At 42.3% G+C, this 21,863-nt stretch overlaps 1 protein-coding gene across 6 annotated transcripts in view; it reads right to left on the bottom strand.

The window, feature by feature from the left end:
• Positions 1 to 3,899: 3,899 nt before the first annotated feature.
• The window catches only part of CEP170B (centrosomal protein 170B), a 59,815-nt gene continuing 41,851 nt past the window's right edge, over positions 3,900 to 21,863 (bottom strand). For 2 of the 6 annotated variants that reach the window (XM_052783363.1, XM_052783360.1), the window contains 7 exons: positions 18,674 to 18,818; positions 16,332 to 16,491; positions 11,567 to 11,710; positions 9,958 to 10,046; positions 9,309 to 9,402; positions 8,377 to 8,428; positions 3,900 to 7,652 (listed from right to left, as the gene is read on the bottom strand). In XM_052783363.1, the coding sequence (XP_052639323.1) occupies positions 7,417 to 7,652; positions 8,377 to 8,428; positions 9,309 to 9,402; positions 9,958 to 10,046; positions 11,567 to 11,710; positions 16,332 to 16,491; positions 18,674 to 18,818 (920 nt within the window). In that variant the 3' untranslated portion in view covers positions 3,900 to 7,416. Of the gene's footprint in view, positions 7,653 to 8,376; positions 8,429 to 9,308; positions 9,403 to 9,957; positions 10,047 to 11,566; positions 11,711 to 12,273; positions 12,313 to 16,331; positions 16,492 to 18,673; positions 18,924 to 21,863 lie in introns of all 6 variants that reach the window. The other 4 variants (XM_052783359.1, XM_052783358.1, XM_052783357.1 and 1 more) reach the window with 4 other exon arrangements.

Genomic DNA, 21,863 nt, shown 5'->3' with positions numbered 1-21,863 from the left:
AACAGCAATTACACATTTCTGATGTTACTAGCAGTGTTGTAGCTTTGAGGGCTTAAGGATGGAAGTGGGTTTGTGGGGAGAATATGATTTATTCGACCAACTCATGCAATTGGATGGAGAAAAGAAAAAAACGACTGGCAAGTTTCAGGGCAAACAAGCAATCTTTTTTATTCCTCCCCTTCCGCATCTCTCAGACAAGGCCCCTTCTACCAGTTGCTCTGGTTGACTTACCACCATCCCACACACAGAGTAAATATATCTGTCACTGTACAGTTGGATGCCACTCTGTGGTTAACGTACTCCATCTAAAAAGCATACTTGGACTCCAGTTTGTTAGAAGGGTGCCTTAAAAGATACAGTGAAAGATCTTTTAATGTCTACGTGGGAGGTGTGCTAAGAAGAAACTGCCAGTTTAACACGTTCTCATCTCCGAGAACTAATAATAGACAAAAACGTCGCTACCACTGCAGAGATTACTACAAAACTACACTTTCCGTTTCACGAGGACCAGGCGGCTGGGCTCTGAACACTAACAGTTGACAGAAGGATGGGAGGCAGGAACAACCAGGGTCCTTACACTTGAAAAGAAAAATGCTCTATTTATACTTTGTGCCAAAAGATTGTATACTCAAATGAGTTGGGGTGGGGTGGGGAGGGAAGTCATTTCAGGCCAAGAATTCAGAAGTGATTCAGCCGACAAGCCTTGAGAAAATTTCAAAGTCTAAATAAAATTGTGATTCTTTTGTTTGGAAATATGTTTAAAGATTTACTCAATTTCCACTTTTTAAAAAAATCAATAAATTCACTAAAATATCTAACCATGATTTCAAACATTTAACTTGAAATATTTAACTTGTTTGGAACCATTTTGTTCAACCTAAAATAAAATGCTGTCAGCTGTATTTTGTTTGGAAAAATATTTCAATTGAAAAAAAAAAAAATCAGTGATTTGCATAGCTCAAGTGACTACAGAGTCTCCTTTGCTGTCTCAGTCTTGTCACTCCTCTCGTGTGGCACTCACCTTCCAGTCGCACATAGGAAAGATGACCTACAAGTATTAGGAAAAGCTTCAATATGTGCTGTCTGCCTTGACTACATCTGGCTTCGTATTACAACAATTACACTCCTCCTCTTCAATTTGCCAAGTACCTGGCAAGGTAGGAAACCACTGGCCTGATGCAACTGTCATCCTCACATCTACCTGAAGATAAACAACATTTTTCTTGCTTACACAGGGTTGCTTTGCCTGTAGTGAAGGCGTATTACGGGCTGTGTTATAATCCATCTTCTCTGAGCCCGCAAGCTACCAGCGGCTAGGAGGGAGATCCATTCCCTGGGAGAAACGTACCACCCAAGAGTGACCTGCTAAGGTTACTGCTGTGCTAAAGCCCCAGGTCCTCTTGCTGAAACCAAATTTCACCTGTGTCTCTGGGTATTTCCTTGTCCACAAAGTGCCCCCAGGTGCCAGCTGGATGCCACATTTTGGGTTTGTGGTTTTTTTTTTTTTTTTCCTTCCTATGGTTCCTATGAGTTGGATGTTGACAGAGGCAGAAGCATTACTGTTGAACAAGCCTTTTCTGGCACCAATTCTTTTGGCAAGCGCAGCATTTTCATTAGTTTCTGTTCAGAAGAGGAAAAAAAAAAAGCTTAAGCACGGTAGAGTCCTAGTGAGTACTATTTTCTTACGTTCACTTTTCTTGGCTTTCCTTGCTCAGCCCACGTCATTCAGAGACCTAAGCAGCCAATCCATTAAAACACTCTTTCTGGATAACCACATCAGGTGTGCCCCTGTGCGCAGGTGTGCTCCAAGTCTCCGCAGGGCTGCAGCCAACTGGTTGTACCCCTCCTAAGGAAAGCAACACACCCCCCAGCCCAACCAACTGCTGCCCCACACCAACCCCATCTCACCAGAAAAAGCTGACACCTGCAGGGCTTTTAACAGTCCACAAATGCCCACGTTGCAAAAGGCACAGTCCTCCCACACCATCGCATAGGCAGGACCCAGCAGATGAGGGTCTGTTGGTAGATCTTCACACAATGTCAAAAAATGAGAACCTGTCTCCGATGACTTAAAGTTTTGCTCCAAGGAAGGATCCTGCAAACCCTGCTCAAGGCAACACTGCCTGGTGTTCCCTTCTATACACGTGTGGAAAACCAGGCTCTATTTCCCAAAGCAGATGAGGACACTGAAGAGCCAGGCAGGATTACAGCTGAATACTCAGCAGGAAGATGCACAGAAGAGATCATTACTTTTGCCATCTATCCTTTATTTTCAAATTCTGCCAGATAGCAGCTTTCATTACATTGCAAATAGTTTTGGCCACAGTTTCACTACCTCTTATGTTTATTCAGTCGGACTTCTAAAAATTAATGAAGTGGATGCACTATTGATTTCAAAAGGGCACTTCACATAGCATCTCAACTCAAATACCACTCAGTACTGCTGGGGAAGCCCACTGAGAAGCAATATAGTTAGTGTATAGCCCAGCCCTGTATTTTAGAGAAGACAGAAAGCTTTCTCTGCAGACACAGCACACACAAACTAAGCTTGAGAAAGCTTTTTAAGAGAGGCAGAAGATTTTTTATTTTATTTTTCTTTTAAACACAAAATCCCTCCCTAAGACTTTAAGCAGAAAAGGTCTCATGTTCATGTATCTAATGCAAGGGTCACCAAAGAATGGGAAGTCTCCCACTGATCCTGGTTAGGTACTAATATTATTTTTTCCCCTTTGTGTTTTAGTTACTGCTGGCAAACAGCGCAATGTTTTTATAAGCTACAGATGTTCTACTTGCTACAGAAGCTGTGCTAGCGCAGAGGACATGGAGGCAGAGTCCCACGCAGCACTGAGCAGGGTGGGGGAGGCTGCAGGCACCTGAAGGCTGTGCAGAGGGGAGGGAAGAAATAATGTCATTTCAAAAGCGCCAGGAAGGATGCAAAGGTCAGACAGAACTGCAGGAGGGAAGGATGACAGTGATGGAATGAAGGGAAAAATCAAAAGAATTTCACAGACACAAACTCATATGTATATACATAAGGTGAGAGCAAGAGAGTGACTCTAATAATGTTCTTCTATAAACACATACCTGCTGAGGAACAATTTAACTACCATTGTTAATCATGGCAATGAAATAAAAGAGTACTAACAATTAAATCAAGTATCACCATACCATACTCAGAAGTAAGACCATCCTCAGGTGGTGGGGACTTGGGGACTTCAATCCTGTAAGTACAGGGGCAGGGGAAAGGGGACTCCTGTACTATTGGAGAAGGATCTGCCCCAGCCATACGTCTCACCAGGACAGATCCAGTTGCACTGTGAGTCTTCAGTTGCTGGCAATTCTTTCAGTACACTGTACTTAACACCAATGTAAACAGGCAGTTGCAAAATTTAGTCCACCAAACACATACTCCCTCCCAAATTAACACATGAAGTCCAGAATCATTGTCACATGATAAAAGAATGATTTATTAGAGCAACTTTATGATAAAATTATATAAAATAACAATTTGTTCTTTTAAAGACATCCACAACATCACCTTGAAACAAAATGTACAGATACTGCCTATAATCCAAACAAAAATAAATTACCATTCAAAAAAAAAAAACAACCAAAACAAAACAAAAGCAGAAAAAAAATCAGGGCAGGAGAAACAAATCAAAATTATACACAGCATTTCAAGAGGGTGTGGAAGAGAGAAAGTCATTAATGGATTCAAGTTATACAAACGTGTTTCAGCTTTACTCTCAGACAGCTCAGCTTGCATTTGTGTTGCATGCAAATGGAATGATCCAGTGAACGGTTCAGAACAGCAGAATCAGCAGCGTAACAACAGCAGAGAGTGAAATAGGCACAATTCAGCACGGGGCACATCGAAAGTGAACAGGTAGTTCTGTCTGGTCTTTGCAAAAGTTATACACATTTACGGAACTTCAAAAATAGCTAGTGTGATCTGCAAACCAAGAAAAAACTAGTAGAATCTTGCATTTAAATACTTTACACTTTATCTTTTTTTTTTTGTCTCCTCTTTTTTTCAGTAGGCTGTATGTAAACATTCCACTAGTTGTACCTTTAATAAAATACTCAATGATGCAGATGTTCTTTTCTCCTGGAGCATGACCATGACATGACATCACTTAGATACGTAGATACGATTTAGGTCCTTGCTCACAAAGCTCGTACACATTCTCACAGGAACTTACATTCATGCCATCAGAACAGAGTAACAGGTTTTTACATTTGAAAGTGTTAAACTGAGAACATGGTTTTCAAGTATAGTGGAAGAGCTGAGGGCTGGGATTTTGAAAGGTGCTCACAGCATACGGAAACCCCAAAGGACCTGAGCACTCGCTTCCCTAAGACTCTGAAAATCCCACCCTTCCTTACATTTCTTTAGTCAGATACAAAACACATGAAAGCAATATGGTATGAGAGTGACCCACAGGTCAGCGTCACCCCTACCAAACTCAATGCAAGGCCCATCTGTAGCTCATGCAAGCCAACACGTATCTTACGCACTGGTCCTGGGCCACCCAGATACACCACTACACGTCTGTTAGGTTCACACTGGAGTCACACAGAGGCATGTTTTCATGGTTGTGTACAGTACTGCTTGTAAGAATGAACAATCAACAAAGGAGTAATAGTCAGGTGGCTAGCTCTTTGGCTTATCTGGAGCAGACAAGTGCAAACGGGGTGTGCTTCAGAAGCAGTGAATACAAGAAAAAAATATATTGCATTTCATCATCGACTAGAAAACTGTTTTAAATGCAAAGATCCAAGGATGAACATTGTGTCAGGGTGCAGAAGCGTTTTATAGTTTGGCTGAGTCACAAATAAAACAAATCAAGCTGTGCATCCTCCCCTCCCTTCACACACGTTTCCAAATTATAAACAGACACCGACTGTTGCATCCTTATTAGTCACTTGAAGAGGTACCATATTTTGCGGGTTGATTTAATTGATGTAAGGTGTCTGCAGGCTCTCTCTCAAGTTCAGAACAGAGCAACCAAGGAAGAAAATCCATCCCTGATGTGTTCATGAATGAAAGAAAAATCAAGCAATTTTCAAATGAAAGTAAACAGAAGTCCCATCAAGGACACATTGTAGAGAAACAAAATCCACTAGAGCATAGCCATGAAGATGTGGAAACATGGTTAACAAGTAATAATAATAGTCAGATGTCTGAGTAATTCACTTGTCTCTACAGCAAAACTGAAACTAACAGCAACACCTTATCTGTGAAGGTCCTTCAACTCCTAGTGAGTTGGGGTAGCACCTGGATGGTTCAAACCCTAACCAAGAAGGGCTTGAAAAATTGTGTCTCACATGTCAGGAATTATACCACCACTTATGATATTCATCAAGGACACAGTCAGGTATTTCAAGAAAAGACAGATCAGAACAAACGACTGAATGAACACGTTCAGATGGTGCGTATATTACAGGCAGAAGAACATCAAGGGCAAATTCTTTTTTTATTCTGCATTCATCTACGTGAAATCCAGCAGATTTCTTCATGGAAGAGCATCTCCATACAAGCAGATGAGTCTTATAACCTACTGAAAATCTTGGAAGAATATTTGCACCTATTGTTTACCAGCCAGCATCTTGCACGCTCAAAAGAAACTAATGGCCTGTTGGCATACTCCCATTCTGGGATCAATTCTGTTTCTGCTGAAATTGATAGAAAGCTCCCACTAGCTTCACCAGGAAAGAAATCACGGTCTTCACTACTAAGATTAAACACTTTGTGAGCATCCCTATTTATTTGAATTATTTTAACAGGTTCCCACTGTTACAACATTCTAGCAGAAAAGCTCAGGTAACTACTGAGGCTAACTAAGGAATCCACTACCCACCCCAAAATATAAAGTCAGCACACAAGAAGCAGTCAAGCTTGGGAAACCATTTTCACTGGTTAAACTACACACTGTATGAGGGCAAAGTGGAACTCATCTGCTCACCTTTCCCAGTAAATGTATCCTCCACAGCTACAAAAATTTCTTTACCTGATTACTGTTTATTGACCAGGAAGAATGAAAAAGGAATTGATACAAGACAGAAATAACTGGGAGCAAACACGTCTGGAAGAGGTCCCCTCTAAAACAAAACTTTTGCTCTTAAAGCAACAAAAATTGCTTAGTGTTTTGCAGTTTAACAGAAAGACAGAATACAAAATCCAACTTTTTTTAAACAAGAAATTGCTCGGTGCAATTGCACGTAACATAGTGTTTCTAGGATTATAACAGACCAAAAATAAAATCCAGACAAAAATCCCAAATGTACAAAGTGCTTGACACTGTTCAATAGTTTCTGAAGAATACCACAGAATGGTGGTCTTCAAGCACTTTTGCATTGAAAAAAATTCCTAACAGAACTAGCCATGAAGGTGGAGCTACATTTAAGCCATTATTTTTTCAGTGCTGTCAAGTGAACACTAGTTCACAGCAACTGTGCAATTAAGTTTATTACATGAGCCATTGGAACAGATGTTTTTCTTAGCAATTAGCTAATCACAAACATCTTAAGTCTTTGGCCCAGCCAAAAGCATTTGTAGCTCATTGTAAAAAGACTGTATATTTAAAAAAAGAGAAAAAAGGAAAAAAAAGCTCAGCTTAAAGACAGCATTTGTACCAAGATCATGAAAATTTGGCAAGCTAAACTGTAAAATCTGACTTTTTGTACCAACCCCAAACTTTGGGCCTGAAACATCATCAAAAATAGTAACTGCATTAGTAGTCTTTACATTCATACCATTATTAACTTTTACACTTTCCCAAGAGAAAAACAAAGGGTTTATTCTGTCTTGTTTTGGTTTTTGGACTAAAAAAAGGATGCACAACTTCAGCGTAGTTGCCTTTTTATAACTGCTGAAAAGGACTTCTTACACAACTGTAGTAAGAGTTTCTCCTAGAAACCCAAGATATTGCACGATCATCCTGTTGGATTTGCACATTGATTCCAACAGAGTTGTAATGCTTCACTTGTACACTTACAAAAAAAAAAAAAAACAAACAAACAAAACCAAAACAAATATAGTACCAAAAAGTGTTTTTTTAAATTGCGCCTCATTACAACTGAATAATTATAAACAGGCCAATGCAAGAACACTTTAGCTTCGGCAGTATTGAATGGAGCGTATGCAAAGCCTGTTTCCTTATGGCACGCTGGAAGAGTGAGTAATTTTCTAAAAATCAGTTTGCCTCTATGCTGAATATGTGCTGCTCCACAGTGCTAGTCTTGTTTAAAAGGCATACACAGACTTTCCAATCACCCTCACAGCATAGATTTTTTTTTTTTGTGCAACGTGTTAGCAATCTAAACAACTGCTCCACACAAACTGTCCACAAACCACTCATACACAATACTAATGCAACAGTAGATTACAATATGATAGCAATACAAAATTTTGTATCAGATCACATATTTCTCTCCATCTGGAATGAAATTCGAATCTTGTAAGCTAGAAGACCCACAGTTCGATTTCTGTGTGTAGTTTCTCATCTGTACTGGGGACAAAGTCTCCAGTGTAGACCCAGAAGTGTTAGCAGTCCTGACTTTAGTGGCTGTAGATTGTTTAGCAGCAGAAGATGCTTTGTTACTGGCAACTACATCCAAGTTTCCAGTAGGGTCAATGATAGCATTTATGACTGGGGGGAAGAAAAGAGACATACAGAGACACATTAGCAGCACTGAGGAGAGTTTCTAACCAGAAGGTTGCTGCCTTCACTTTGAAGGCAGCAGAACTGTAGGCAGTACTCCTGTTCATTTTAGTCACGGTATTTTCTTCATTAGTACCTTCAAGCCTAAGCAGCTTTAACAAGCAAAATCTCTCCCAAACTGAAGCTATGAGGACACTCAACTTTCTGGTTAAATTGGAAAAGACAAACTACAGCAGACAAATGGCAAGCTTTTAGCAGGAGTGCAAAATAACGCCTGTATGTTTTTACATGCCTTTATTAAGCTATTAGATGATGCAAGAGGTTGTTTTGCCTTTTCTATAGCACAGAGCTCTATGTAAAAAATTCAAGTCCAAGAAGTGTAGCACCGTTTACTGGCTGAAAGAGCTGCTAAATATTATTTCAGCAGAACAGACCTTTGCTAGTTCATCTTATGGGGATATGGTAATTACCACAAACAAAGCACTTCCACAGCAACAGCTTCCACATTTCAAAAGTCAACAATTTTCTTAAAAATTGGCAGCACAAGATGAATCTACTGTTTGTTCCATATGCGCTCGTCAGAGAGCAGTGTGCTAATAAACTAAACTTCTGCATGCTTTCCCAGCTTTCACTGGCAAATCAAGCAACATTATTTTATTTTGTGCAACTTACTGGCATTTGAGAGACAAAAAGAAGATTTTAAATGACCAACCTTCGAGCTGTTTTTGAACTCTCCTGAGCTCCTTCAGGATAGAACTGATTTCCTAGAAACAAAAGCATCAGAATGGAAAATTAAGCAACAAAGTACTCAACTGACACAGTAATCTAGTCTTACTCCTTCTGCCTTATCTGATCTCTTGATTCAAAGTCAGTTCCAACCTTGCTTGTTTAACAGAAAAGACCAAGCTAGTATCAGTATCGAGGTGGATTTGCACAGGGACCTCTGCTCTGCATCATTTCACCAAGTGCTACACCACCACCTAGTTCATAGCCACAGTGGTTTCTAGACTTGAAATGCTAGCCAGATTAACTGTACAAAGGCTTCTCCACATCCTCCTTAATACCAAATACACGAAGGTATTTGTAAACTCAATTCGTGCACCAGACAAAGCAATTGGCCACATATACTGCTGTAGCACCGAGCTACACAAGTCCTGAGCAGTGTTATATGTACGCTTAGCATTAACCATATTTGCTGGGTCCATTATTGTACTTAAACCTCTACTGGCAGTCCCCATGAATGACAGTAAGTGGTCATAAAGAGCACAAACACCACCCTAGGGCTAAAGCTTTTTTATTGCCCTATTATCAAACTGTTACAGGTGAAGAAAACAAATATTCATGAGAAACACCTGTCTACTACTGAGGCTGTGTCAACCACATGGTAGGTAATGCTTTGGTAGAGGACTGGGTCTTTGAAGATGAATCACAAAGGGAGAGGGGAAGAATTTGGTGAAATGCAACAGCTGAAGGAACTTACTTTGTCACACTTCAAACAGCAAGAAAAAACAGCAGTTCAACACATGCCAATGGACTAGAAATTTCAGAAAACGATTTGAGAAGGGCCAGAGCTTGTTGGTTTTGTTTCTTACAAGCTTTCATGGACGAAAGCCTTCAGTATTTCACTTGTTTGCATGGTCTTACCTTGTTTGATGTCTTCAGAATTGGCACTTCATTTTCTGAATTCATTTTGGCCTCCATCTCCTCCCAGGTCCTTTCTGAGTTTTGAAACAGAATCCTGGAGCACAAGAAGTGCAGCAGGTCTTAAAATTGCTATCCAAAAGCTGCTTGTTTAAAAGACTTAATTACCACAAGATGTGGCAACAAAGGAGATTAGTGGATTAGCAACCGGACAAAGCGCCTTTCAGATGATTTAGGAACAATCCAAAGTCCTTCCCTAACTGATGTCTTCTAGAGCAACAACAAGCTTTGAAGAGATTTCACAAGCTTGGTGACCTGCAGGCTTTCTGAGAGCCTTACGACAGAGAAGGAAAGGGGAGACAATCCACCAATTTTCTGCTGTATCTTTACACAGACAACATTTCAAAGTTAGGGCACCAACAGGCATTACAAATCCAGCATTAAAATTCCAAAGGCCAAGCATACGAGGAAAAGAGATGGCAAATAATCACACTACCCCTCGTTCACTACACACATAGTTTCCTATATCAAGATTCCCTGCATCTTGATAACAAGACTTTCTGAGGCAACAATGCATTATCTTCCACAAGTAGCAAGTCAACAAACTCAGCAGCAAGTCAACATTTCAGGCCAGGGACAAAAAGTTACTTACTTCATTTTTTCAGCTAGGTTTTCTGTATTTTCACGGATTGTATGTGACAGCTGGGACACTGGGTTCAACATCAGATTGTCAAAGATTACCTAAAACATAAGGGCAAATCAGAGAACTTTTAGCAAAAGTGGCATATTACAAAACTGGAAATTTTTTACAGTAAATGATCTCCACTGAAACATCTTCATCTATGTGGATGATACTTGAAGCTCAAAGGAAGATTAAGATGATATGCAGCTTTGTTGCAGCACTTTGGCAAAAAGATTACTACTAACTTGTTCAGATTTTTTTTCTAGAGACAGAGTTGTCTGCAGTAATGTAACTATTTAAGCATTTCTGAAAGAAAAAGCTTAAGACTTTCCAAGTCTCACAGGCACCTCCCCCCCCAAAGCCAAATCACAATGCAAGAAGTCCCACAAGCAGTCTTACTGAAACCATCTAATGTGATTTATACGAATTCAAGCCACCTTCCCAGCCAGGTATCCCGCCATGTTACATTCTGCTTTATTAAAAACACAACAAAAAACCCACCAAACCCCAAATATTCAAGTCCTATGGCTCAGCAGAGCCCCCAGGCTTCTGCCAGGAAAGCCCACATCAGCTGGGGGCACTCTGAACGTGCACTTTTTATTCAGCCTTGGCACCTCTCTACAGGAGAGTGAGGGATTGCTTGAAGTCAGTCACGGGACAGGACCAGTACCAGTGGCTCAGCCCAAGTTCCCCGTCCATCTGCCCATCTGAGTCGCCTCCAGAACAGCAGAGTGACCATGCTAGAGCCCAGCTCTCCCCTCCTGCCCACACTGCCTCCCCAGAGCCTCTGCCCCAGCTCTTCCTTCCCATCCAGAGCCAGCACACAGAAAGCAAGCAGAAGCAACAGCCGAGTGCTGCATCAGCAGCCTGCTCCTCCGCTCTCCGGCACCATCATCCTGCTAAAGCCCTCACCCCAACACCATCACCAGCCTCAAGTTTCAGGCCAGGCTTCCTCACCCTTTAGCATCATCCCAGTGGTTTCCAGGTTACCCTGCTCTCTCAGCCCAGAAGAACTGCACAAAATTGCATACGCTGGAGGGAGCAATGCAGAACAAGCAGCTTGCTGTCTGCATGGCATGGCACGGCACAGCACAGCAAGCCAGCTGTGCCACAGCACTCAAGCCCAGCTGCAGAAACTCCTTGTAAGGTCCAGATTCTGCCACTGCTGCTCCATGGGCAGCTCTAACCAGGATGCCGGTTGCAGAAAAGTAAGATGCCATTAAACCATAGGTGCTGCAGTTTTCAAAGTGGAGATTTTTGTGTTTTTCTTTAAAATAGCAGTGAAATAGCCTAAGTGGGCTCTGACACTGAATGCCTCCTCCCAAACAACAAGTGACCAAGCCTCAGGTTTTAGTGGAGTTTTACACAAGAGAGGAAACTTCCAGTCAGTACTGGCAAGAAGGGTGATTCTGTTCCTCTTTTTTTTGTTTTTTAAACACTGGTTCTATACCTACAAGTCAGGGCTCTTGAGAAGTGCATTTTTTTTTGAGTAGCCTCCTTTGGCAGCTTAGAAAGAGCAGGTACAAATACTGCAGCTTAAAGCAATGTCATATATAAAGTAAAGAAAAAGGTGGCCTGCCTCCTCACGGTTTCTTGTCCTCGTTTTTCTTGAGGGATCCTCTTCTCTATTATTGTTCATATTTTGGTCAAAATCCTTCAGTTCCACTGATCCTGGAGGCACTTTCTGGTAGTTCAGACTTGCTTCTGGAATGTGCTGCACCAACTTGGAAATAATGAGTAATGAGTCATTAAAAATTAGTAGGGAAGGAGGCACGCAGGCACTCACTGCAGGTATTGCAGATTTTCAGGCAAGCCCCAGAGCAACACTGATTCATTAAGTCTTGTTCAGACAGGTATGGGTTCCTAAGCAAATTATTAGACCCCAATCCTGCAAGCATCTACCCACTGGAGTCATCCTACGAAGTTCAGTGGGGCTATTCCACTTTATAATTTTGACTCTTGAGCACGTAGTTGAAAAGTACGTATTTGCCTTTTTTGAATTTAGCTAAAACTCAAAAAGGCCCTTTTTTCCCATACCTTATGTTTTAATATATCAATACAACATTAAAGCCACACTAAAATTAATCAGAAACCATTTAGTAACACATGGAAGAGATGAAAAAGCAATACAAAACCACTGATAATGCAAATAATTAACAGGAAGAAGAACAGAAAAGACAAGACAGCTACTCCTGTTTAGTTGACTGACAGACAAAAACTCTAAAAGAAGGGGAGGAAAATAAGTGACAAGACAGAGATACAAAAATAATGGGATGGAAAGTGCACCTGAGATGGATATGCCAGCCGAAAAGATCTACGAGCAATCTGTGTTAAAACAGAAACAAAGAGATCAATGCTACTGAATGACCGTGACAGCAAGTATCAAAGAGAACACATGGTTTGGGGTTATTTTGGGCTGAATTCCCAAAAGCGCATTCCTGAGGACCAGCACTCAATGCCCACCCCCGGCATGCACTGAAGCCCGTGGAGGTCCTGGTCACCAACCAGTTCCACAGAGGTGGTCTCGGGCAGCTCCCCAGTTACTTCGAAACAGACTGTGCTGAGTGAAATCCAGCAGCCCTCTGAGCACAGAGAATGGGCTAAACATACAGCCCAGGAGGCTCTTTGGTTGGCAAAGCACACAGCTCTTGCGAGAAAACCATGTGCCATCCAAGGTCCAGGCTCCCCACACTCTACGCAATAGCACTTGGATTATAGACAGGCAGAAGGTATGAGATATTATGGCACAGGGGCACAACAGCCAAAAGGTTTTAGCTAATACGCTTCTCTTTTTTAAGCATCCTTTCATGAAGTGCAGAAACAGTGTTAGGCTGCTTGCAGCGGTGAAACAGTGTCAGAAGGGAATGAGATATTCCTACAGTCCAGCAGTTCTCAGCACAACCAGTTGAAAACACATTAAGGGTAGCACCTGCTCCCCCATCACCAGGAGATTGTCATATGTGACCTGGTCTGTTCTCATGCTTTCTGCTCTGTCACGCCCATAAGCATTTCCTCTCGTCATACCAACATTCATACCAAGTACGTTAAACAACTTAACAAACATAATTGGGCTTTTAAGTTTTTGCTATATCATTGTCAACTTTAAAAAAAGACCAACCAAAAGAATTTTGTGCAGGGCTAAAATTTGCAGAAGTGGCCAGTGATTTGGGATGACCCACTTGACTACACTTGCAGCAGCTGAGCCTTCAATTTGACTGCTCGGCTTTGCAGAAAGTTGGGTCCTGTAAAACATACACACCCAGTACCCATGGCATCCCAAACAAACCATGGCTTTGGTAAACAGGAATCACAAAGGTTTCACCCTTGCTGGACCCTTTTTTTGGTTTGTTTGGGGGTTTTTTGCTTAATTTGTAGCAGTACTCAGCTCAGTATGTCAGGAATCTAGGTTATTATATACTATACAGCCGAGAGCAACAAAACCAAACAAAAACACCCAAACATGCACTGGGGAACTGAAAACCTCCCTGGAAAACATCCAAGCAAACACTGGACATGAAAGGATAGAACATGAAGAATAAAGTTTAAATCTAAGGCTCCACCTTAACTTTTAAGAAAACACTCATGATTTTAATCGTTAACCAAGCTTCGTAATAAAAGTAATTTAAAAAGCAGCTCATTTGAGGCTGAGAAATGCTGTGCCACACACTGGTCTGAAGTAAAGCTTCTGGTATGACATTAAACCCTCAAAAGTGATTCCAGCATCAGCACTTATTTTTCCTGCGTTTTTCCCCACTTTAGTAGAATAGGTATAAATATTTAGTAGCAGAAAAATCAAGAGCTAGCAGAATGGCATACAACACTGCAAGAGCCAGAGTAGTATAAGAGTCACACACAGCAAACATTTCTTATTCACATATTTCCTTTTATCAGATATTTCAATACATTACTATTACAACTACAGTAGCTATTTCTCATCACTATGTCCTTTCCTAGAATATTAATATCAAGTTTTTTAATAAACACTTACAAAATTCACAGTATTTAGCATCACACACACTAATCTTCAGATATTTCCTAACAACTTCCCTGCATTAAGCAAAAATAATTATTTTAGCACAGATTCAGCAGCACCCAGACTGAGGGAAGCATGTCCGCTGATTCTAGTTCAGTTCCAAAGACGTGATGTGTGTTTGTTAAACCCACATCAGTTTATATTACTCCCATTCATAACATGACCCCCAAGATGCACATTCAGGATCCCAAGCTATTCAGGATTCAGCTCTACATCTCAGCATCACAAATAGAAATTCCTGCTGGTTTAACCTGTTCCTGGCTATTCCTGCTGATTTAACCTGTTCCTGGCTATCGCTAATGTAAAGGCACCTCCACTGATGCATACCGGCATTTTGGGCGTAACTTAAATGGCCTCCCAGCCACTGATCCTGCTGAAATCACGGTGCTATCCAACCCTATTTGGAGTGAGTCTATTTAAAAGCCTTTATGGCGGTTTCAGCCACCACTGGCGGAACACGCCACAGGTTATGGCTCTTGATCTGTCTTCACAGGCTGGTACCTGTGTTTACAGCATTTACACCACCGTAAAGATCTAAAAAACTGCTCTACCAGTGGATACTGCTGGGAACGTTACCTACAGCATGACACAGCCCTACATTGGCTCTCCGGACTATTGCGAGGGGGCTGACTGGCACGTCCCACACAGCACACGGCAGTGCTACAAAGCCGCATCACAGAGAAACCCTCAGTTTGCCTGGGTCTGAGCAATTCTGGCAAGACATTCAGCACCACTACCATGAGCTTTGGACCCCATCGTTTTGCACAGAGTAAAAACACTGTGTTTTGGAGGTATCCTTCCTCCTCTAGCAGCAGGGAACATCCCTCTGTATATCCTGACCTAGCTGCACTGTTCAGTGGCACTCGACAAAGAAGGAGGTACCTTGCTTTTCTGGAAGGAAGCGGGTGCTGAGTGCTGGTCATTACCAACCTGAAGCAAACGTTTCATTTGCAAGTCAGAAGTAAGGTAGGTTTGTCACCTTAACTGCTCAAAAAGAATAATACAAAAGGCAGTTTTGGAGGTGTGGCACTTGCATGGAAACAAAGCAATAAAACACTTTATCTCAGAGTCTGAAGTTATTGCGAAACGTTTGTGCACTGCGGCTCCAAACGGCCCCAGGAAAAAAAACCCTCCCTGAGCAGGCTGCAGCTGAACTCAGCTTAACACAAGCACAGCCACACTCGCCTGATTTTCTGGGTATCTCCCTAAACTTCTGCTTTGCACCTTCAGTGAAGGCCACAACAGATTCACAGGGCCTCCAAGCACTCTCTTGACAGGGCAACAAGTTTGGTCCTCAGGTTTGAACAGGTCTGCAATTCTCAGAACAGTCAAAGACAACAGAGGGCCAAGGGGCCCATCTGAACAGCAGATGAAGAGAGCTGTATATTTTCTTAAGCCCACACTGGTGGTAGCCAGGAGGGAATTTGGATTTAACAGCAGCAAAGGCAACTTTGCTTTAGCAGCTGGAGCCTCCTGGTGACCTTGCAGCCAAGTTTGAGCTGAGCTGAGTCCCTGCGCTGCAGCAGTGGTGAGCCAAATTAAAAAATCGCCGCTCTCCTCCCCACTCCAGCGCAGACAAACTGTGCTACACGGTTCAGGAGGAAGCCACAGCTTCACTGAAGAGCCGGAGGACAGCACTTCCCAAGCTAACTGCCCTCCTCCTTGCCCACCTCACTGGCTGGGGAACAGAGTCCTTGCCCTTGCCTATCAATACACAGATGGAGGGAAGGTATTCAAGAAACACCTGCACAGTGTTTCAAGGGCCCTGGCAGAGAGGACACATCAGAGGTACAAAATACACAGCTGGTACAGAGCATGCAGCTAGAGCACTCATTGTCTGAAACAAGAAGGGAGGCTCAGGCTCCCTGCTACGGCAGCACAGCAGGCCCACCCCATCCTGTTCCTCAGTTGCAAACTTCAGGGACCAAAGTCACACTAGAGACTGTAAGATCATTAGGAAATAATATGAGGAATCTAACGTTTTGACACCAGGGCCCTCCTGCTTCCTGGAGGCACAGTAAGGATGCCCCCAACAAAAGCCAAACCTGCCCAGATCCAATACAGCTCTTGACCCATGCAGCCCACTCTCACCTCTTGCAAGGCTGGCTGTGGCACAGGGGAGGGCAAAATAAAGAGCACCCTAAAGAGAGTGCAGTCAATCTTTCTGCTAGTGTTTTTTAGGGGGGCAGGGAGCAAGGGGTTTTTTTAATGCTGCAGCAACTAGGAATGCTGCCCTGGTTTCCCACCGCAACTGTACCCCGCAAACTTGCTCGCATTCAGAGGCAGAGATTGCTGTCATTTGGGATCTTACCTCTTCTCTCGCTGATATGGTGGAAGCAGGAGTGTTGGGCACAGAGCTGAGGGAGGTGCTTGGTCCTGTCCCCGATGAACTCTGTGAGTCTCCATCCCCAGCAACATCGTGAATCTCTCGAGCAAGGATGGCCACATCCTTCACCAAGGTCTGGCTGAGTCTGAAGCACAGAGCATGCAGCAGAGCCATTAGGACACATGATACAACAAGCCTCATACTCATAAAATATAAAAGGAGCAGCCACCAGAAGTCTGTATGAATTATAACCTCTGCAGAGGCTAGGGAAAGCAGGTTTTGGGGGGTGCCTTGACAGGATGCTGAAGAATACTCTGGCTGCGTACAAGAGGAACAAAATAAACCCACTCCCCTCCTGAACCCAGCTTCAAAGTAGAGATTTGATAAAAAGCAAATTCTAGTGACTACACACTACCAGAAAGTATTGGAGACAATCCATAAAGAAGCATTACGTTATTGCTCCCCCATCCATCCACACTACTTCCCTTTTTTTTTTTTTAATTTCACAGAACATGGCCACTTTTTCTTCTTGACACTTCTTTCTTTTCCCTTAAAAAACCCATACAAGGAAAAGCTTTTTTCTTTATTACTTAAATAATAAAATTTCAAACTCTCTTTCCTTCTCCTTTGTGGTTTATAGACTGTAAATCAAAGTATGCCTCCACATTCTCCAGAAGGGCTGAGGGATTACCAGGGTAAGCACAGCATACCTTAGAGGGATCTGGTTTCCAGAAACCAAATCTTGAAACTTCAAGCCCCTTGACAGGTATCCAGTTAACACTCAGCGATTGCTGCACTCTGCTCTACTTGCTCTAGATCTCAAAAACAGTTTCTAACTCTCTGGATTGTTGCTAGCAGAGCTTAAAAAAAACCCTTCAGTCCAAAAGTAGCTGTTGTGGTAATTTTAAAGAAAAGCTTCTGAGAGAAAAAAATAATCTTCCAGCTAGCTACCTTCACCTGAAAGAGACTTTCTTCTTTAATTCGAAAAACGAAGCAATGTAATAAAACTGTCAGCTCATCAAAACATTTCCTTGGAAAGAAAATGCATAATGGAACTAATAAAAAGCAGTTTGATCTGCCTGCCTAAGGTGCCCCCTATCCCTGCTGGTTTGGACGCACCCATTATGCGATTCACTTATTGTAAACAAGTAGCATTTTCCCTTTTAACTCTCTCTGACTCCTCTAAGCCCTTCCCAGTTAATTTGGGAGCAGCAACGGAAATCAGAACTGCAATTACATTACGAAGCAGACTCTGTGACCGAGCCCTGCAACGTGCAGTGCCAGACAAGTCTGACGCAACCATTTATTTATAGCTGCTGCAACCCGAAGCGCTCTCCTGCGCTAGGAACGCTGCTAGGAGGGAAGACGGCATCTCCCACACGCACACTTTGTGCGGCACAGGTAATGCAGGCTGGTTTGAAGGCTGACACACTTTCTAGCAGCCTGACAGCAATGTTCACACAAGAAAAGCCCTTTCGAGATCAGCGCAGCAAGTGATATGGGTGACATGGAAATGCTGACCAAAAGCAGACAGAAGACTGCTTCCTCAGTCGAAAGTATTTCAAGCATGGCCAGTACAAAGGAAGACCAGTATTTCTGGAAAGTTGGCATAACACAGCTGCATATTAGAGATGTCAGACCTCAAATGCCACTGTTTAAAAAAAGGAATCTATTTGCTTTACTGATGAGGTCCTCCAGGCAACCATCAGACCACCAGTATACAATAGGTCCCGTATACAGGGACATCAAGCTAAGCAACAACTCACTTATACACAGGGCCTAGACAGATTTGGATTCAATTGTGCCAAGCAAAGAAGTTTCTGCCCCACAGAGACTGCTTACTGCTCCCTCACAGGCTTCAGGCAAAGCAGCTTCGACAGTTTACATACTCAGACTTTGCTAATCCATTTGACTTCCTCTGCAGAGAATTAGGACAGTTCACACCAACCACTCCATGCACACACAGTGACCTCCAGCAAAAGCAGAGATAAGCAGGTATAGACAGTTCAATCTTTTGACAGATTTCAAGCTACAAGAGAAGACACGTCCACAGCTTGAACAAGAAACAAGCCAAGATACAATGCCCTGCACCTTGGCATTTTCTAGAGAGAAGGTACAACCAGCAGATCCTAGCACAGGCTGTAAAGCTTCATGAAAAACTTCCAAGTCTGAACAAATCGATGTTCAGATAGCAAGGAGGTGGGGGCCACACAAACAACAGGAGAGAGTGCCTCTCCTTCTACCTCCACACATGGGTTTGATTTGAACACCAAGGAAAACTCAACCCATTTTCAACATGTGGGTCAATACATACAGCCCCACCTCACCTGGCTATTTCTGCTATCTCTGCTGTTTGCGCCATGAAGTTGTAGGGGTCAGGGTGGTCATCAAAATCTTCATCATCATCCGTTTCTCTGCCGTTGTGCTTCTGCTTGCTCAGCCCAGAGCCACGTACCCTCGGTGTTTGTGTGGCTGTTGAAGTATGGGAGCGTTTGTGTTTAGGGGAGCTGTGATTTGAGCCATATTCCTCCTCCGAAGTAGAAGTGTAATCTGAACCCTGTGGTCTCCGCCTTGATGCTTATAAAAAATGAATTGGTTTCAGACCAAGGAAAGTAGTAAAGAGTAACTACAAAAGGGCAAAAAGGTAACACAAAACTAGCCCAAGAGCACAAGGAAAGGAGAGTTTCTGTGCAGATTTTAAGTCAAACAGCACATTCTCAGAGCTTATTTCAAAGTTGAGCACTTCTATGGCTCCCATTCACTATACAAATTTGGAGTGGGAAATTCCAATGGAAAAGAAAAATGACTGTGTTAACAACTCCAATGCAGTAAATTATTACCACAGACTTGGCTTTCCATGCACAGAAGCTCTGTGTATAAGTAGCACACGTTTCAGACTCCTCATAGTCCCACAGAAGTCCTTTTCTAAAAAGAGCCCAATTTTCAAGCCTGCAGACACCTTTCCCATTAGCTGCAAGTACAAGCAAAAGGAGGGTTTTTTGAGAGAAGAACAGACTATGGTGCTTGGTGTTATTTGCAAGAGTCCACACTCCCACATTCACCTCCTGCCTCACAATTCACCATTAACGACACTCCACAAGAAAGAGTGTTCACACAGTCAGGACTGGCTCCAACCCCTGGAGCCAAGTGGAAGCTGCCCACTTATCCCAACTGGTTCTGCAGATCTGTAGACACCCAGGTCCTCCTTGCATGGGAAGCATCAAGATGTCCTTATTTGAAAACTGGGCTCCTCGTGTTCGCTGCCTCACTACACTCTCTATGGATACCGCTTCATTCCCTTCCGTCCTTCCCTGGAGAATGAAGACCCACCAAACACAGAACCAGCCAAGTTATTTAAAATTACAACACCTAAAAGCTTCACTGTGTTACCAAGACTAGCATAACACTGAAACACTGCGACCAAATTAAGCCAGCATCATAGAACATACAAACAAAAATAACAAGTTTGGCATGTAAGATACAGGTAAAAACTATAAATAATTACTGTATAGTGAAAAAAGTATTGCTAGACATTGCTATCTCAGCTATAGCTACATAAATGCCTTGGCTTAGGATTTTTTTTTTATATATATATATATACACACACACAGAGAAAAAAAAAATTTGCTCATATTCCATCAGTAGAGATATCTTTTTTTTTTTAAATACAGGTTTAGAATCAAGAAGTCACCCTGTCATTGAACAGCAATTTTAAAATGAAGAGCCTGACTTTCCATCCCTGTATGCCAAGGGAAATCAGAATCAAATCCCTCAGTACCATTCAAATTACACTGAGTAAACAAATCATGTACACAGAGGAGCAGGGGAGACAGGCCCTTAGCTTTCAGAATTCGTAACTTGGATTATTCTGATGTTATCTGTGCATTTCACATGAAGTTACTTCAGATGGCCCAAAACTCTACTGGCATTTCTTGTCTCATGGCCAGATAGTTCATTCTGTTCCTCTGTTAGTGAGATTAACTTTCTCCCGCTGGGAGAGCTGGAAACTATTGTGGTTAGCTGAACGCTTTAAGAAGGCCTTGAATAAATCAGCCACATCTGCCTCCTTACTCCCAAGGCTTTCAAGGGTTATTGTATCATGCTAAAGACTCTCTTGATGGCACAGTGCAATAGTTCAGTTTATCGACGTTTCACTTTTGTTTCAGGAACGGGGTGCTAGGTGTTGATTCACTCTACGTATAATAGCATTAGTATAGGAACACACATCACACACTTGGTACAGCACAACAAAGCACAAAGTATACTAGTATGCTTAGAGCTTATGCCAGGTCCACAATCCTATCGAGGAATTAGGAGGTTAGTATTTTAAGAGCAACTAATTCAGAAAAAGGATTAGCATCATCTGCTGCAACTATGCACAAGGAAAGGTGTTAGCATGCTGCTACAGAGCTCTGGAAATCAAAAACCAATTCATTTAAACCAAGAACTGGCAAACACTTATTTTTCTCCAAATGATTTGAAGTCTGCACTCCCTCTGCCTTTGGACCACAAAGAGTGCCTCCTGTTCAGAAAACTCTGACCACGTTATTTTGCTTTAAATTTGTTATTAACAAGAAGTCAGTAATAGCATCATCTTAAAAAAGGCAAGAGAAGAGACTGTACATACTCTTTTAGCTTATTCACATTCGATTTATATGCATATACATATGTGTAGGAAAAAAATCATTAAAATAAAAGGGAAGCTGAATGCACTAAAACAATCCAAATCAAAACAAGCAGCAAATAACATTTTTAGCATGCAATAAAAATGAATACTGCAAGAAATATAATTATTTCAACTGTATGAAAATATACAAAAAGGACACATCCAGAACTCCAAGACCCCCTACAAGAAACACAGATCTGCTGAAAATAGCATCCCTCTCAACAGGCCTGAGAAACCCAGCCTAAGGGGTTCTTCCTGTCCCTTTGCCCCCCCATCATTCCTAAAAACCTAAGCAAACAGATCTGCTTTACCACATCCATGGTAGGTCAAGGACTATGGGCATAGACCAGGACTTAGACCAAAGGTGTCGGGGACAACCTCTAGATTTCTGATTACCAATTACCATCTTAGTAATCATCTGCATTGTCCCCACCTCTTAATTAAAGGCTGATTTCAATATGACAAATGCTGATATTGCAAGGGTCTGTTGAGTGCACAGCTACAGGGCAAGACAGCCCCCAAACCTCCACCTTGTGGGAAACACAACTGGGCACCTGCCTTACCTATGGCAGAAGTGAATGAAAATACACATTAGTGGGAATCTCTTGGGGCAGTCAATGTGTAGTGTCCAGCTCCACATTTGCATTTACAGGAAGAACAAGGGAACAGCCTTCACAACTCAGGGACATTTATTTCTTGTTCTCCCGTTTCAGACGCCTTCAAATCTGCCACCTTGGACATCAGCGGTCATCAACACCATTATAAGCTCTCTGGGAGCAAACTTTGAATCTTAGAAGTCAAAGAAAAACAGAACAGAATTCCTTGTAGCACTAGAAAGGCATCAAATTCTA

Source organism: Harpia harpyja, chromosome 3 (assembly GCF_026419915.1).
Source record: "Harpia harpyja isolate bHarHar1 chromosome 3, bHarHar1 primary haplotype, whole genome shotgun sequence".
NCBI lineage: Eukaryota > Metazoa > Chordata > Aves > Accipitriformes > Accipitridae > Harpia > Harpia harpyja.
This window is presented reverse-complemented; position numbering and strand designations above follow the sequence as displayed.